At 34.3% G+C, this 17,649-nt stretch overlaps 1 protein-coding gene across 1 annotated transcript in view; it reads right to left on the reverse strand.

Annotated features, from left to right (window-relative positions):
* LOC115438344 (RNA-binding protein with multiple splicing-like) overlaps positions 1–17,649 on the reverse strand; it is a 136,309-nt gene that overhangs the window by 56,477 nt on the left and 62,183 nt on the right. Inside the window, exons 3-4 of the mRNA XM_030161921.1 lie at positions 15,661–15,699; positions 7,700–7,808 (exon numbers count right to left, since the gene is read on the reverse strand). Of these exons, the coding sequence (XP_030017781.1) occupies positions 7,700–7,808; positions 15,661–15,699 (148 nt within the window). The remainder of the gene's footprint in view (positions 1–7,699; positions 7,809–15,660; positions 15,700–17,649) is intronic.

The raw sequence follows: 17,649 nt of genomic DNA on the forward strand, positions 1-17,649 counted from the left end.
CACTATAAATGTTATCTTGTATGTTAGACTTAAGATGTCTTAAAATACCTTAAAAAAAACAAGAACAAAAACAATGCTGCTATGTAGTCGGCCTCCTTTTTTGGAAGAAACTGATTTTACCAAACAGCCTCTCATTAACCTGCTTTGATCGTCTGGAAAAGACACGAAGGTCGGATCAATGGAGAGGGAAAGCAGCGAGGGGGAAAAGTTCTCTGCGGTAGAAACAAGAAGAAGAAGAAGAAGAAGAAGAAGAAGAAGAAGAAGAAGAAGAAGAAGAAGAAGAAGAAGAGGAGGATCAGGAAGCTGTGAGGAAGGGTCCTGGCCTCATCCCTGCAGACCGGAGTAAAGCTGAGCTGAAACAAGCACAGGACGACTCTTCTCATGAAGGGGTGGAATTAACTGGGATTGCTGTGGCTCAGTGCACTCACAGCCTCTGCCAGTCCAGGCTGCAGAGGTTTAATAAGGTACATGGATATAATGAGGCCTGAGCACATCTCAGTTTGAACCCAGGCGTTTTCACAGGAGTCCAATCCTTACCTTCTCAACATTAAGCTTCAGCACTTTGAAGTAGGTCTGGGCAATAACGCAGTACGAAATAATTTTGATATACTTTTTTTTTTTTTTTTTTTCCATCATTAGGCTTTAATTTGTTCATCATTTGTTAAATGAAGGGCTCAGTTTGTAATTATTTTCTTCATTTCAAACAGACATTTAGCAAAATCAGTACTAAAATGTGAAAACGGAGAGCCGATGTGTATTTTTAGGTCGTTTTTAAGTCTTTTAACCCTTTCATGCATAGTGGTCACTACAGTGGACAGCTATTCTCCAGCTGTTCTCTTATATATTCATGGGTTTAGTCATTGTAGTTCCACATCAGCCAACACAGTGGACACTTATGCATCATCTTATAAACTGCAATTCATACCATTACTGTAACTTTGCTGTTCTTCATTGGTTCTTGAGTGGAAATCAATTGTTAATTGTTATTTTTTGTATATTATCTCCCTGAAGTGAGTAATAACTAGTATTATAATATGTTAAAATGTGAGAAAACATCAGATTAGCTGCATTAAACATGGTTTCATGTCACTGTTTTCATATCACTTTATGATATTGGGTTTTAAATAAATGTTTCTTTGCTTCAAGAATAAAATTCATGGTGTAGCTGAGTGGACATTTTTGTAAATCTATGAAAAAAAACCCTCAATCTCATTGTTTTTTTCATGCCTAAGGAGGAATAAAAACACTAAAAAAAACCAAAAAAAAAACAAACCCAAAATCCTCAACTGAGGTTCTCATAATTCATGCATGAAAGGGTTAATGTTTCCAAGTTTTTCGTCTTTTTTTGCGTCTTTTACCATTAGTTTGCAACCATAAATAACCAACAACCAGATGAACAATCAGACTTGAAACTCAAAAAAGAAAAAAAAGGGTTTAACACTTAGCATCATAGTTATCAATATCTATTAATGTTAAACTTTTATTTGATTCAAATGTATGACTGTATGCCCCATGTGGAATGGATTTTAACGCGATAAATGTTATCCCAATAGTTGGATGCAATAATGCAGTATGAAATAATTTTGATATACATTTTTTTTCATCATTAGGCTTTAATTTGTTCATCATTTGTTAAATGAAATGCTCAGTTTGAAATTATTTTCTTCATTTTAAATATAAAATTAGCAAAATCAGCACTAAAATGTGAAAACGGAGAGCTGATGTGGATTTTTAGGTCGTCATGTCTCGTTAAGTCTTTTATTGTTTCCATCAAAATTTCCAATCCAAAATTTATAACTGTATGTAACATCTGGAACGGGTTCTAATGCTATAAATGTTATCTCAAATTTTTTCAGTTCGATGTCAAAAATTATCCCAATAAATGTCAGATGGGTTTGTGTTTGTCTTTCTACTGGAATGAGAAATCTGTCTGCCATTAAAATAATTTATTTAACTTTTTTACACAATGGAAAATTAAATTGCAACAATTATTTTATGGTCCATCTACAGACTGAAGATGTTTTAAATACTTTTAAAAGGGACAAATGTATTAATATAGCAAAATAATTAGTTTTATTAACAAGTTAGATGATAGTAGCAGTGAACAACTTGATAGCTATGATTGATTAATAGGTTAGCACTTATGCTAACTTATGCTAACTATTGTCCAAGTTTAATGGCCTTGCAACACAATAATATTTTTCCATTTCCAGATCCAGATTCATTTCCAGATCTGTCTTGGTGGAGGTCTGCGCTCTCCGAGTGCTTTTCTTCTTTATGGTTTGTGTTAGTGCTAGCTAACTCCATAATTTAGCTAAGGCTAGCTAGAGGTGTGTTTAGGCAATTGGGGAAAAGTATTATTAGATTTTTTTTGACAATTAAGAAAACTAAGGATGTTATGATCAATTCACACATTAGAAATCAAAAATATCATTACATTTCATCACATATATTACACATTGGTCTTTTAATTAATGGCTTGCCCTTTAAAATCAAGCTAAATGTAAGATATTTAAGAAATATTAATTCCTTTGCCCGTAAGTAGCTGGGATAGGCTCCAAGCGACCCCTGTGACCCTAGTGAGGATAAAGCGGGTTCAGATAATGAATGAATGAATGAATTAATTAATTAATGCACAAGGATGATTTTTTTTAGGGATGACTAATTTAGTGTATCTATATCTGTTAAATGGAAATCGAGGAGAGTTACTACGACAGGAAACATATCACATCCTTTTACAGACAAAGTATGCAATATTCAGGTGTGCTTGTATGTTTTTTTGAGGTTTGTGTTGGTGCTAGCTAACACCATAATTAAGCTAAGGCTAGCTAGAGATGTGTTGAGGCACTTGGAGAAAAATATCTTTATATTTTTAGATCGTGTTATGATCAATTCCCACATTAGAAATCAAAAATATGATTAAATTTTATCACATATATTACACACTGATCCTTTAATTCATGGTTTGCCCTTCAATATCAAGCTAAATGCAAGATGTTTTAAGAAATATTAATGCACAAGGATGATATTTTATATTTTAATCACATCCTTTTACAGGTAAAGTATGCAATATTCATGTGTGCTTGTATGGTTTTTGAGGTTTGTGTTGGTGCTAGCTAATGCCATAATTAAGCTAAGGCTAGCTAGAAGTGTGTTGAGACACTTGGGAAAAAATATCTTAGAATTTTTCTTTAGATCTTTAGATTAAGGACGTTATGATCAATTCACACATTAGAAATCAAAAACATCATTAAATTTTATCACACATATTATACGTTGATCCTTTAATTCGGGGGTGTCAAACTCATTTTAGTTCAGCGGCCACATTCAGCTAAATTTGACCTGAAGTGGGCCGGACCAGTAAAATAATAACATAATAATATATAAATAATGTCAACTCCAAACTGTTTTAGAGCATAAAAAGTAAATTTACATTATGAAAGATTTACATCTACAAACCATCCTTTCAAAAGATGTGAATAACATGAACAAACTGAAAAAATAAGTGTAATTTTAACAATATTCTGCCTCAGTTTATCATTTACACATGTACATTATAACTTACAGATCACAGTGGCTCTACAAATACACAAAACATTTAATAACAGACAGAATATTGTTAAAATTACACTTACTTCTCTTAAGACATTTCAGCTTGTTCGTATTTATTCAGGTTATTCACATTTTTTTTGCAAAACTAATCTTTGTTTTAGTGTAAATACATGAAAATATTTACATTTATAAAGAGAAAAATTTGGAGTTGTCATTATTTATATGTTATTATGATAGTATTTGACTGGTCCTGCCCACTTGAGATTGAATTGGTCTGAATGTGGAACCTGAACTAAAAGGATTGTTAATATATTTGTGTAATTTTCACCTTGTCTTTTATTCCTGATACAGTATTTTTATTTTTTTATTGGACTGTCTTCTCTCTGTAGCACTTTGAGATTCTGCTGAATGAAAAGTGCTTTACAAATGCAATTTATTATTATTATTATTATTATTATTATTAATTTTTGCATTTCACAAATTCATCCTAAGGGCCAGACTGGACCCTTTGGCGGGCCAGATTTGGCGCCTGGGCCACATGTTTGACACCTGTGCTTTAATTCATGGCTTGCCCTTTAAAATCAAGCTAAATGTAAGATGTTTTAAGAAATATTAATGCACAAGTACGATATTTTTTAGGGATGACTGTAATTTAGTGCGAGGATCTACATCTGTTACATGGAAATCGAGGAGAGTTACTACAACAGGAATCAAATCCCATCCTTTCTTTGCTTTTAGTCTGTCTTTCCCACATTTCAATATGCAGATACATGTTTGCAAAAATCTGGCTTATCTCCATACGACCCCCGGGACGTAGCTTTCCCCCGAAAAAACAAGAGCGCTGTTGAATTCTCAGCCCCTCTGAGTGATTCTATGGAAACAGTCTGACTATTGTTGGCTCATAATAAGATGATAATTTCTCTCCTTTCTTCAACTCTCTGTCTCTGCCTTTGATGCACACCAACATGTCGACATCTGAAAGTTGACAGATTCTGCTGGCATCGCGGTGATAAAACTGATGCTTTTTCTGTGACAAAGAGATCAATAAAAAAAAAAATCAAGAAGGCCGGTTCATATCTAGACATGTTACAACACAAAACTGGAAAACAAAGCTGTGTGAGAGCTTATACTTTTGTTTCAAGAAATAAAACCCTGCGAGTATTTGCCTCATCAAGGATTTCTACCGAGCTCAAATAAGTGAGATTAAAATTAAACCCTAGATCAATATCTTCTATTTATATGTGGAAGCAGAGCTAATTTTCCTGCGCTTGACCTTGCAGGATCTACAGCAAAGCTTAAAGAAAATAAGAAAAACACAAGAAGTGGTTAGAGCAGTTTTTGTCAAAAGGAGGTATGTGAAATATTTTGGGAAAAATACATTTAATAAGTCAACATGTACTGAATACAAAAGAAATAATGAGAATTAATGCTGAAAAATACATTCATATAATACAACTGACACTTCAACTTTTATTGTCAATCATGTTGTTTAAACTTTGCCAATGTTTTAAGAACATTTCTATGTTATATTATTTAAGATGAGTTTATTTGAGTAATTAAGTAATTATTTTTGGCTGACGAAAGGTTAATTTATTAATTAATTAGTGCATTTTTGATCCTCTGATACAGTTCGTTTCTTTACTTTCTTGTTAAATTCCACTGGTATTTTCAGTTGAATAACCTCTCAGCTGGCATGTCTGTTTCTGCACATAATATCTGACACCATGGCAACGTGGCCCTATTGTTTATCTGTTGCTAGGTAACCCACTTCAATGATTCTGGGCATTGCTATTGTAAGGCTATTCTATTCCAAAATTACAAATATCTCCTAAAATACTGGTCCTATCAACTTGCCACTTTCGCTAGTCTCTTCCTTGACCATAAATACATAAATATGCCAAACTGTAGCTGTCAGCTCTGTATGGATTTTGTGTGATGCCCAAGACACACACAGAGTCCACTTCCCTTTTATAATATAGGATGACCAGTTCATTGATTTTTCTTTTCAATGGAAGAGGGGACTTTTCAGTTTATATTTTGCACACATTTACTTATAACAATCTGTTATTTTTAATATATTACATTAAATATCTGTTGTTTGTTTACAAAGTTTTGAAAATATAAACAGACACCATTGGCAGAGGAAGAAATTTTGCCTCATCTTTTTCAATCAATAATGCTGAAGTGAGAGTTGGGGGTACTTAAAAAAAAGTATATTTCAGGGGGTACTCCACTGTAAAAAGCTTGAGAACCACTGGTCTAAAATACATGTTCATTTCACATTACTTGTGATTTTATTAGTGATGTTAAACAATTACAATTTTGAATCATTAATCACAGGGTTGCTGTGGATTCATTTCCATTAATCACGATTAAACATCATTAATTTTTAATCTATATTAATCGCGTTTCATTTTGCATGAGCAAACAGACTCAAGAAAGAAGGGAATATATATATGTATATATGCACTTAACGTGTTTATAAAACACCTTTAACATTTTCAACAAAACAGCTTGCTAAAACTGTTCCGTCTTGGTTTTTTTGTCCTCATATTTCCATCCAGAGGACCAACATGCTGTTTAGTGTCTTCCATCTTTATGGGTTGGTTCTGCTGCCTGTCACTACCAGATCAACTGCCCATTTGTTCATGTGTGACGCTAACTCTACTTGGACAAACTGACCTAAATGCGTTGGCAGAGACATTCACAGTTAGTCTGTGCTCCAGATGGGTTAACTGCATTAAAAATTTTAATCAGTTTAATCATGATGATGGATTAATCTGTGTTAACACATTCATTTTGGCAGCCCTAGTTTTTATGTATATTTTATGTATGCTTCTTGGATATTTTTTGCCACTTATGGTCAAGGAACCAAATATGGCAACTTCATTAATCTTGATTTTTTTTACATGACAGTAAAAATTTTTGAAAATTTTCACAAAAGTAATAAAGTCTTGTTTTGTCTTGCAATAACAGACTAATATTGAGTATTTTTATGAGTGTTCTTTAAAGGGTTAATCCAGCTGTAGTTTTGACCATTGACCACAAAAACTGGTTATCCCTCTGGTATCCGGGTGAGCCTTTTAGGCACACTTTGCACTTCGTTTTAAAAAACTTCATATGATTTTTCACAATTTAAATAAAGTCAGAATTCAAAAGTTGTTCATTTTTGCATGATCTTTAAAATTCTGCCCACCAACTAAAATGTGCACATTGTGAACAAAAGAAAATTACAAGACTAGCATCTGTCTCCCAAGTGTGCCAAAAACGCACTATTTCTTCCATTTGATATGTACGATTAGGGCTGACCTTGATTCACAAAAATAAAATCAAATTAGAGCAGAAAAACAAATCAATATATAATATTTAATAGTTTGATTTGTAGGTGTGCATTTTACGCACACTTGGTGACAGATGCTAGTATTTTTGAACATTTGACCCAGCGCCAAAAACAATAATGCAAATTAACCGATGTTGGAGTTCATCACTGACATATGACAGGCTGCAAAAATCAAATAATATGTAATCCACTTTTTATGTAGTATACTGAAAAAAATAATTTTTTTTTTTTGGTTTTTTGCATCCCAAAAAAAAAAAGGTTTGTTTACATTACAAACACGGCATTTAAAGGGTTAAAAAATATGACAATTATTGAGTATTTGGTATTTTTATTTACGGCTCAAGTTGATGAAATAGAAAAAAAGTGTAAAAGAATTAAAAACAAACTGTATGAAATTTTTTTTGGCATTATTCCACAAGTGTGCGAAAAAGGCACACTTGGTGCTTAGTAAGGGCCTTGCTGGACGGGATACCAGAGGGTTAAATATGTGACGTTTACAAAGTTTCGAAAATAAAAACAGACACCTTTGGTACAGGAAAAAATTTTACCTCATTTTTTCAATCAGTAACGCTGAAGCAAGAATTGAGGGTACTTTGCTTAAAAAAAAAAGTACATTTCATGGGGTACTCCACTGTAAAAAGTCTGAGAACCACTTGTTTAGAGGCTGTGCTTTAGCTCATCTTTCCTGCCTTTTTACGGTTTTCTAAATGCGATAGAAACTGTAGGAACAGTCTGGATCTCCCTGATACCGAATGCACATAAGGCAAAGGAAAGATGCAAATCCTAGACATCACAGGATACGCTAGCGCTGAGCTGGTTGTTGCAAGGAGCGTGGAGAGGGCATGACACTTACGTTCAAGGCATTCTTAGCAGCCTCCGCCTCTGATCGACTGTCAAAGCTGACAAACCCCACTGGCTGGGGAGACAAGAAGACAGAAGAAAAAGAAAGAAACATGGTTTAAGGCAGAAAACTGAGTCGGCATTTCTGTCTGAGTGACATAGACATGTTGCTTTTATTTCATTATTTCACTTCTTCTATCATAACCACCCTGCCTGCCTCTCTTTCACTTTTCTCTTGCTTCTGTTTATAAAAAGCAAGAGAAAAGTGAAAGAGGGGGGTGAAACGCAGCTTGGACGCTTACATTTTACAAGCAGAGTTCATGGTTCGGCTCCCCTATGCCCAAAAAAGGGCAACGTGGGAGAGGGAAAGTACTAGGAGATAGAGAGGGGAGAAAAAAAAAGCTGAAAAAGGGAAAGAAATGAAGAGAGGAAAAGGACACAAAGGGAGGGGGTGGGAGGTGGGATGGGGTGGGGGTGGGGGTGGGGGGTCCCGGGAGGAAAAAACAAGAGAAAAAGAAGAAGAAAGAGGGAAGAAAAGGTTGAAGGTGAGACTAAAAAATCAAAAGAAAGAGAATCAAGGGAAGGGAGTGATGTTGAAAATGGTTTGGAGGACCTCCCTGTACAGGCCTGTTAGCCGCTAATACATTTCCCTTCACATCTATTTCACCTGCACTTGTTTTATATTCAGAGGACATCGCTTTGGAGCCGCTGTCCGCTGCAGTAAAAGGTGAAGCAAAGCAAAGAAAGTACAAAGATGGAGTTGGAAGCTGTCTGTTTCCTAACCAGTGCTGCAGATATGGGGAAAAAAAAAACACAAAAAAACAAAAAAAAAAAACACCATCATCGCTGTGTGAGGAGAAAGTGAATTCTCTGAACATGTTTCTCCCGAGGGGTCACGCTGCTGCTGCTGCTGCGACTGATCTGAAAAAGCAGTGTAGGGTTATGGGAATTTTGTACAACCGACGAAGGAAAAGGAAAAAAAAAAAAAAAAAAAAAAGAGCGAGTGAAGACGTCAGGAGGAAGAAGTGTAGCTGGAATATAAATAGAAAGGGTCTGAGTTCTGCCTCTTGCTATATATGGAGATGACTGTGTGTTCTTTGACTGCGGAGGAATAGATCGATTGATTTATGGGACGATTGTCATTGGCGTTGCTCACGACGACGGTCACAACGAGCACTTTGTGAGATCAGTTTGTGTAGAAAACGGGAATAATAATAATAATAACAGTTGTGGGACAGGGTGGAGTTTGTAAAGTCCAAAGTGCACAGAAACTAGGAGTGTGTATCGGCAAGAATCTGGTGATATGATACAAATCACAATACGAGGATCACAATACGATATATCACAATATATCATGATACTGTTAAAAAGGCAATTTTTTTGTTTGTTTCTTTTTTTAAATGATTATTTCCTTGAAGAATTGAATTACACCAGAAATCTGCACAAATACTAAACACATTTTTATTTGATCACAACAGGATCTAATGCTATATCACAAAATTTTCCTGTGTTAAAACTTAAATTATGTTTTACAGACATTACAGTTTAAGATCCCGCTCAAATGTTCATATTCTATTAGCTAACAACTAACATCATAACATTATTTTTGTGCAATCCCAACAAAGGGATTAACATTATTTAATAAAAGAGTGTTAAATAACATAGATATAAAATATAAACCAAAAATTAAAACAATAAAACAAAAATGAACCTCCACAATATCTGCATTTGAATAAATTCCGAAAAATATAGATACAGTACTTTGTAATATCAACACAATATTGTGAAATGAAATATCACGATATATTGCAGAACCGATATCTTCTTACACCCCTAACAGAAACACACTTATTCATTAACATGTACAGACCACATGCTACACTTTAGCAGGACTGAATCTGGAATAGTGTAAACATTAGTCAGATATCGGATGACTAGTGTGTAAGGATATTATTGTCAGAAAATAGTCGAAGTCTGGTGTGCATCCTGGGACTTAACCCTATAATGCCAACCGTATCATATTTGATATACATGAGTTTTGAAGCCCTCTACATGATGAGTGTCATATTTTTTGTCTTAAAAAACCTAATGTATACAATTAGATACATACAATACACAGATAATCCACCAGGGGGGAGGAATTCGTTCACCAGAGGCCTTTCCAGTGACACTACAAGATGGTCATTAGTGGCTTTTCCATTGGACATCTGCTCAAAATGTTACCAATATTTACGAAATGTCGAAAAAAGAGAAGTGCGTAATGTCGGTTTTTCCATTAAATCACAAATGTGATGATTTGTTTAGTTATTATCGCAAGATGACACGAGAGGTCATTCCATAAACGTGGCAACGAACGTAAATATGGTGTTGATTTACAGATATATTCATTATTTTTATTACTAGCGGTATTGTACCCGTGGTACCATTGTATGATAGCATGAGAGGCTAAAATGGCCCAGCATACATCACAACATTTCAATGTGGACATAAAATTGTGCGTAGTAGATACTCAGGTAATGTTTCTATTCATTTGGCGAGTTTGGCGGCGATCGGGCCTGTGAAGATCTGTGGTGAGGTCAGACTCGCTTCGAGGTGAGCTGGGACCAGGTCTGTCGTAAGCTGGGACCCTGTTAAAATGGCCCAGCATACCTCACAACATTTGAATACGGACATAAAATTGTGTCTAGTAGATAGTCAGGTAATGTTTCTATTCATTCGGCCAGTTTGGCGGCGATCGGGCCTGTGAAGGCTGAGGAAAACCCGTACAAACGCCCTCCTGTGCTGCAACATCGATCGGACGGACGGACACCGGATGGACACGGAACATGCACTATATTAGGTTAAATTACACCTCTATCTCGTACTAAATTTAAAAATAATTGGGTTTCCTGGTGTGTCCACACATACCGCGACATGTTTCTTCTTCTTTGCTTGTTGTAACGTCTGTCAGCATCCGGTATTTTAATTCACCTGACTCTAGTTGCGAAGAAAGGTCTTTCCATCGCAGTTTTGCATGATATACCATTTGCACTACGCCCGAAAAACCACCTCTTCCCAGCGCAAAAACTTTTAATCGAAAAATGAGACTTGGCAAAATTGCGATTTTTCCATTAGGTAAATTTTTATGCGCAAGTTATATTTGCGCAATTGAAAAGTCAATGGAAAAGCGACTACTAATGAGGAAGGAGGCAGAACTTTACCAGTTTTGAAAAAGAATTACCAATTTGTTAGACATGTTTGTGTTCTATTATGTTTTTGTTTGTTCAAAAATATTAATATTTGAGCATTGAGACCTGATGTATCAAATATGATACAAAATTGAAACTCATACATGAAAATTGATATTTGAAAAAACAAATCTGGGGGGTTGTTCAGAAGGACCAATAAAGGCTCCAATTTCAAAGAACTGGAATTTTCTGTCAATGATTTAATGGTTCAGGCTTTACAGGATTAACTTCCCAAAATAAGAATGGTGGTCTTTGAGAGGGATCGCATTGGAATTAGGCATCTATTTACACATTTTCAAGGTTAAATTCAAGCACTTTTAACCCACAAAGACCTAGTGCGAATTTTGTGGCAGTTTCCAAATGAATTTTTCTCTCTATTTAACTTTTCTTAAATGATTTATCACCATTTATTACAATAGTATTTTCAGTATTTTTGCATTTTCCATGTGTAAATCCTGTATTTTCCTATATTTAATTTAGACGTTCATGAAAACCCACAGTAGATTCAAGGGTTATTATATCAAAATACAGAAAACTGCACAAAAACTGACTTTTTGACTGACTTTCAATATCAGAATTTAAAACCAAGTGCGTCCATCCACTGTCATTGATCCAACTCTATGGGTTTTACTGGTGAATCAATGTTGCAGAAGATGACAGTGTTTCCATGGTAACTATGGAGCTTCAGAACGTCCATCTGAGTCACATCTGATGACCATGAAAAGACGACAAACTGTATTTTACACCAATTATTTCAACATATTAATAGGTTTAGTGGTTCGGAACTTATTAAACATTTTAGATCCGTAGATGATTTTGGTTTCCAGTAGCTGCTTGGGTCTTTATGGGTTAATGGTCATCTTCACATTTTTCCAGCACTGGGTTAAAATACATATGTCCAAAAATACATATACTCATGATTATTAGTTTCACTTTTTATCACAGTGATGTACACTGTATTATGCTCTAAGCAGCTAAAATTATGTTTCATAATAGCAAAACACTTTTTTTTTTTTTTTCCGAAAAAGGCCCAATCACACCAATACCAAAGATTAACCCGTAAAGACCCAGTGTTACTTTTATGGCAGCTCCCAAATGAATTTTTCCTCTATATTTAACCTTCCTTAAGTAATTTATCATCATTTATTGTCATATTATCCAGTGAAATTCCGGTATTTTCTTGTATTTAATTTACTGATCATGTAGATGTTCATAAAAGCTCAGATTAAAGTTAAGGGTTATTATGTCAAAAACAGAGAAAACTGATGAAAAGGTTAGTTTTTCCGCAAAAATACTGCTAACTGAATGTAAAAACAAGTGTGTCCATCCACTGTCATTGATCCAACTCCATGGGTTTTACTGGTGACTCAATGTTGTAGAAGATGACGGTGTTTCCATGGTAACTACGGAGCCTCTGAACGTCCATATGAGTCATATCTGATGACAATGAAAAGATGACAAACTGTATTTTACACCAATTATTTCAACATATTAATAGGTTTAGTGGTTCAGAACTTATTAAATAGTTTAGATCAGTAGATGGTTTTGGACGATGGTGGCTGTTTGGGTCTTCAAGGGTTAAGTAAACAGTAGAAGAAATAGAACATCCTGTAACTGTTTTCCATTTGAAGTGGATGCGATGTTATTTTTCCACAGATTAGGATGAGGAATCATTTGCTCACATCAGTCCACAGTATGTGTTGTAATACCGGATATTTTATCATCCTGTCATAGTATCAGCTACTGCAGAAACATGGCAGACTCCATGGAAGCAACGACACATATAATAAGCTCACTGTGAGGCAACAAAAACACAATAATTCTTATTTTAGCCCATAAAGACCCAAACAGCCACTGCTGATCAAAACCATCCACTGATCTAAAATGTTTAATAACTTCTTAACCACTAATCCGATTAATACATGTAAATAATTGGTGTAAAATACAGTTTGTCATCTTTTCATGGTCATCAGATATGACCCATTTGGACGTTCAGAGGCTCTGTAGTTACCATGGAAACACTGTCATCTTCTACAACACTGATTTACCAGTAAAACCCATGGAGTTGGATCAATGACAGTGGATGGAAATGGTTGTTTTAATGTTCAGTTAATGACATATTTTACTGAAAGTCACTTTTTTCAGTTTTCTCTGTTTCTGATATAATAAACCTCAACTCTAATCTGAGCTTTTATGATCAGTGAATTAAATATAGGAAAATACCTGGTTTTCGCTGGGTAATATTACAATAAATGGTAACAAATTACTTAAGAAAGGTTAACCCTTTCATGCATGAACTATGAGAACTTTAGTCAATTTTTTTTTTTTTTGAGTGATTTTATTCCTCTAAGCATGAAAAAAAAAATGCAATTGATTTTTTTTTTTTTTTTTTTATGAACCTATTTTTCGTGGAGTTACAAAAATGTCCACTCATCTGGACACCATGCATTTAAATTTTGAAGCAAATAAACATTTATTTAAAAAAAAAATCATTATCAGAAAGTGATAAACTGTGTGAAAACTATGAAATAAAAACATTTTTAATGCCACTAATTGCTAAATTGCTAGTTTTCCCAAATTTTATCATACTCTAATATTAGTTATTACTTATTTCATGGAGATAATATCTTCCTGAGACCCAAGAAATTGACAGTTTTAGCTTTTTTACTTAAAAAAAATTGTCTTAATTGGAAACTGCATAATGCAATAGTTTTTTCAGATACATTTTTGGAATTATTTTTATTGATTGATTGATTTTTTTAATGGAATGTCCTTCGCAATAGACAGAATTTTTAAACTGAAACTGTCAAACTTATGTCCCCTACAGAGGACAAAATGTATTGCTGGGTTTCAGGAAGATATGCAAAAGAAACCCCCCAAAAAAACCTTTTTTTCCCCAGAAAACTGTTAATTACAGTCTAATAACAATTAGCAATTGATTTACACTAAAACATATTACTGCAGATCAGGTTTATCAAGAACAGCAAAGTTACAGTAATTGTATGAATTGAAGTGTTTGGGATGATGCACGAGTGTCCACTGTGTTGTCTGATATGGAACTAAAACAACAAAACCCATGAATATACAAGAGAACAACTGTCCACTGGAGTGACCACTGTGCATGAAAGGGTTAAATACAGAGAAAAAAAAAATCATTTTGGTACTACTATAAAAGTAACACTGGGTCTTTATGGGTTAATGATATATTTGCTGAGAAAGTCACTTTTTGTTCATTTTTTTCTATTTCTGATATAATAACCCTCAACTTTAATCTGAGCTTTTATGAACATCTACATGATCAGTTAATAAAATAGAGGATAATACCTGACTATCCCTTAAAAAATGCTAAATTCAGAGGGTAATATTATAATAAATGGTAATAAATCACTTAAAGGTTAAATCTAGAAAAAAAATTCATTTGGGAACTGCCATGAAAGTATCACTGGGTCTCTATGGGTTAATGATATATTTGCTGAAAAAGTCACTTTTTGTTCATTTTCCTCCGTTTCTGATATAATACCCGCAACTTTAATCTGAGCTTTTATGAACACCTACATGATCAGTAAATTAAATACAAGAAAATACCTGATTTTCACTGAAAAATATAAAGTACAGAGGATAATATTATAATAAATGATACAATAAATCACTTAACAAAGGTTAAATGTCGAGAAAAATTCATTTGGGACGTGCCATAATAGTATCACTAGGTCTCTATGGGTTAAGCTGATTGCACACTAATAAAAACATAATTATGATATTACGTCAAATGCTTTTTTAGACTGGTCATTATTTAAAAATGCCTGCAGCAAAAATAGTAGCAGCGTTAGTCAGAAGCAACGCATTAATCTGAGCAGTCGCTAAAGATAACCACACTAAACTGAACTGGATGATTTGAAAATATGAGGTTTACTGAAACAGATGATAATTAGTTTTTAAAGCTTTTGGCACTACTTCCTAACACACAAAAAAAAAGAAAAAAAGAAATAAATGAAGAAGAAAATTCCCAAACCGTGCAAAGGGATTTTACTTGTTGCAAAGAATTTCACTTCTAGAAAAAAGCTTTCCTTTGTTCTTAGTTTTTAAGGTTTTACTTTGAGCATATTGGATCTAATTCGGCTAAACCCTTCTAATGAGCGTGTCATGTCTTTATGGGATATGGCGTAATGTGCTAATAAGTACACTGACATGAAGCTAAATTGCTTAACTCTGAACATGGACACCTGCCAGCTGAGCTCATTTTCAGTCCTGAACCCCTGGAGGCTAAACTCAACGTCAGTTCTGCTCTTGTCAAAATGCTTCCTTTGACACCTCAAAATTCTTCTCTGTCTCCCCTCCCATCTCTGTACATCCCACCGGAGTTGACTGACTGTGACTATAAGAAGAGTATCTGATTGCCAAAGGCAAGTTGGTGCAACACTTTTTCCTATCCCCCCTGCCAGTAAACTTTTTTCTTTTCTTTCTATTCCAGGTACTTCCTGATGAAAGGTGCTAATCCTTCATAGTCAACAGCCCAATAACACCAAGAGGGGGGGAAAAAAAAGAAGGAGTAAGGAGAGACGAAAAAGAATTAAAGGTGTTGATGTGCAAGAAATAGTGCAATGCAAACAGTAAAAGCAGGATGAACGGCTGACTGACGCCTTCATTCACTTTAGTGTCTTTGCTGTGAAACATAGTGTTCAGTGTGTGTCTGCAGCGTACCTGTTTAGAGGTGAGTTTTATCAAGGAGCCTTCATAGCCCTGAAACAAAAGCAAAACAGGCAATTAACAAGGAAAACAGACTTAATTTGAAAGTAAATGAGCAGATATTCCAGTCACTTTAACCCTTTATAAGACACTCATAGAAATACTCCTTAAGTTCAAAATAAACATTTCTTACTGAGTTTCTTGGGAAAACCACAGTAAATTATTATAATTGTATAACAAATCAAAGTGGTTTCTTGGTACATTTCCAGATGCTAAGCTAATGTAACCATGACAATTCAGCATAAAGACAGAAAAGAATGAAGAATAAGGACAAATCTGGAAACTGAACTAAAATAAAACAAGATAGTGACAAATACATGGTAACCTTTATATACTTTTACAGGGTGGGGAAGCAAAATTTACAATGAACATTTAGTTGTTTTTTCTCAGCAGGCACTGTGTCAATTGTTTTGAAACCAAACATATATTGATGTCATAATCATACCTAACACTATTATCCATACCTTTTCAGAAACTTTTGCCCATATGAGTAATCAGGAAAGCAAACGTCAAAGAGTGTGTGATTTGCTGAATGCACTCGTCACACCAAAGGAGATTTCAAAAATAGTTGGAGTGTCCATAAAGACTGTTTAGAATGGAAAGAAGAGAATGACTATGAGCAAAACTATTACGAGAAAGTCTGGAAGATACTATTAAAGAAGAATGGGAGAAGTCGTCACCCGAATATTTGAGGAACACTTGCGCAAGTTTCAGGAAGCGTGTGAAGGCAGTTATTGAGAAAGAAGGAGGATACATAGAATAAAAACATTTTCTATTATGTACATTTTCTTGTGGCAAATAAATTCTCATGACTTTCAATAAACTAACTGGTCATACACTGTCTTTCAATCTCTGCCTCAAAATATTGTAAATTTTGCTTCCCCACCCTGTATATTTCTTGACTTAGTATCTTATTATCTTGTGGCGATGGTGTCATTTTTATGGTATAACAAGTACTTTTACAGCAAAACTAAAACACTTTCATTAATTCTGACATGTTATCAGTCGGTAAACATCTAAAACAGGGGTCTCAAACATGCGGCCCGGGGGCCAAATGCGGCTGCCAAAGGTTCCAATCCGGCCTGTGGGATGAGTTTGGATTCCATAGTCAAGGCCGTCGAACTCATTTTAGTTCAGGTTCCACGTACAGACCTATATGATGTCAAGTAAAATAATAGCATAATAACCTACAAAAAAATAATGATTCCATATTTTGTTCTCGGTTTGATGTGAAAAAAATATTACATTATGCCGATAAACTTCAAATTTTTGTCTGTTTTAGTGCAAAAAATAACATTACATTATGAAAATATTTACATTTACAAACTATCCTGTAACAATAAAATGTGAATAACCTGAACAAATATGAACAACTGGAAATGTCTAAAGAAAATCCAGCACAATTTTAACCATTTTCTGCCTGTTATTAAGTGTTTAATGTCTTTGTAGATATGATCCATAATGCACATGTAGAAATGATAAGTTGAGGCACAGTATGGTTAACCATACTATCCAGCAAGGCCTTTACTAAGCACCAAGTGTGCCTTTTTGGCACACTTGTGGAATAAGTCAAAAAAAAATTTCATATAGTTTGTTTTTAATTCTTTTACACTTTTTTCTATTTCATCAACTTGAGCTGTAAATAAAAATACCAAATACTCAATAACTGTCACATTTTTAACCCTTTAAATGCCGTGTTTGTAATCTAAACAAACCATTTTTTTGGATGCAAAAAACACTAAAAATTTATTTTTTTCAATATACTACAAAAAGTGGATCACATATTACTTGATTTTTTCATCCTGGCATATGTCAATGATTAACTCCAACATTGGTTAATTTGCATTATTATTTTTGGTGCTAGGTCAAATGTTCAAAAATACTAGCATCTGTCACCAAGTGTGCCAAAAATGCACACCTATAAATCAAAGTATTAAATATTAT

The sequence above is a fragment of the Sphaeramia orbicularis genome, chromosome 18 (assembly GCF_902148855.1).
Source record: "Sphaeramia orbicularis chromosome 18, fSphaOr1.1, whole genome shotgun sequence".
Classification (NCBI taxonomy): Eukaryota; Metazoa; Chordata; class Actinopteri; order Kurtiformes; family Apogonidae; genus Sphaeramia; species Sphaeramia orbicularis.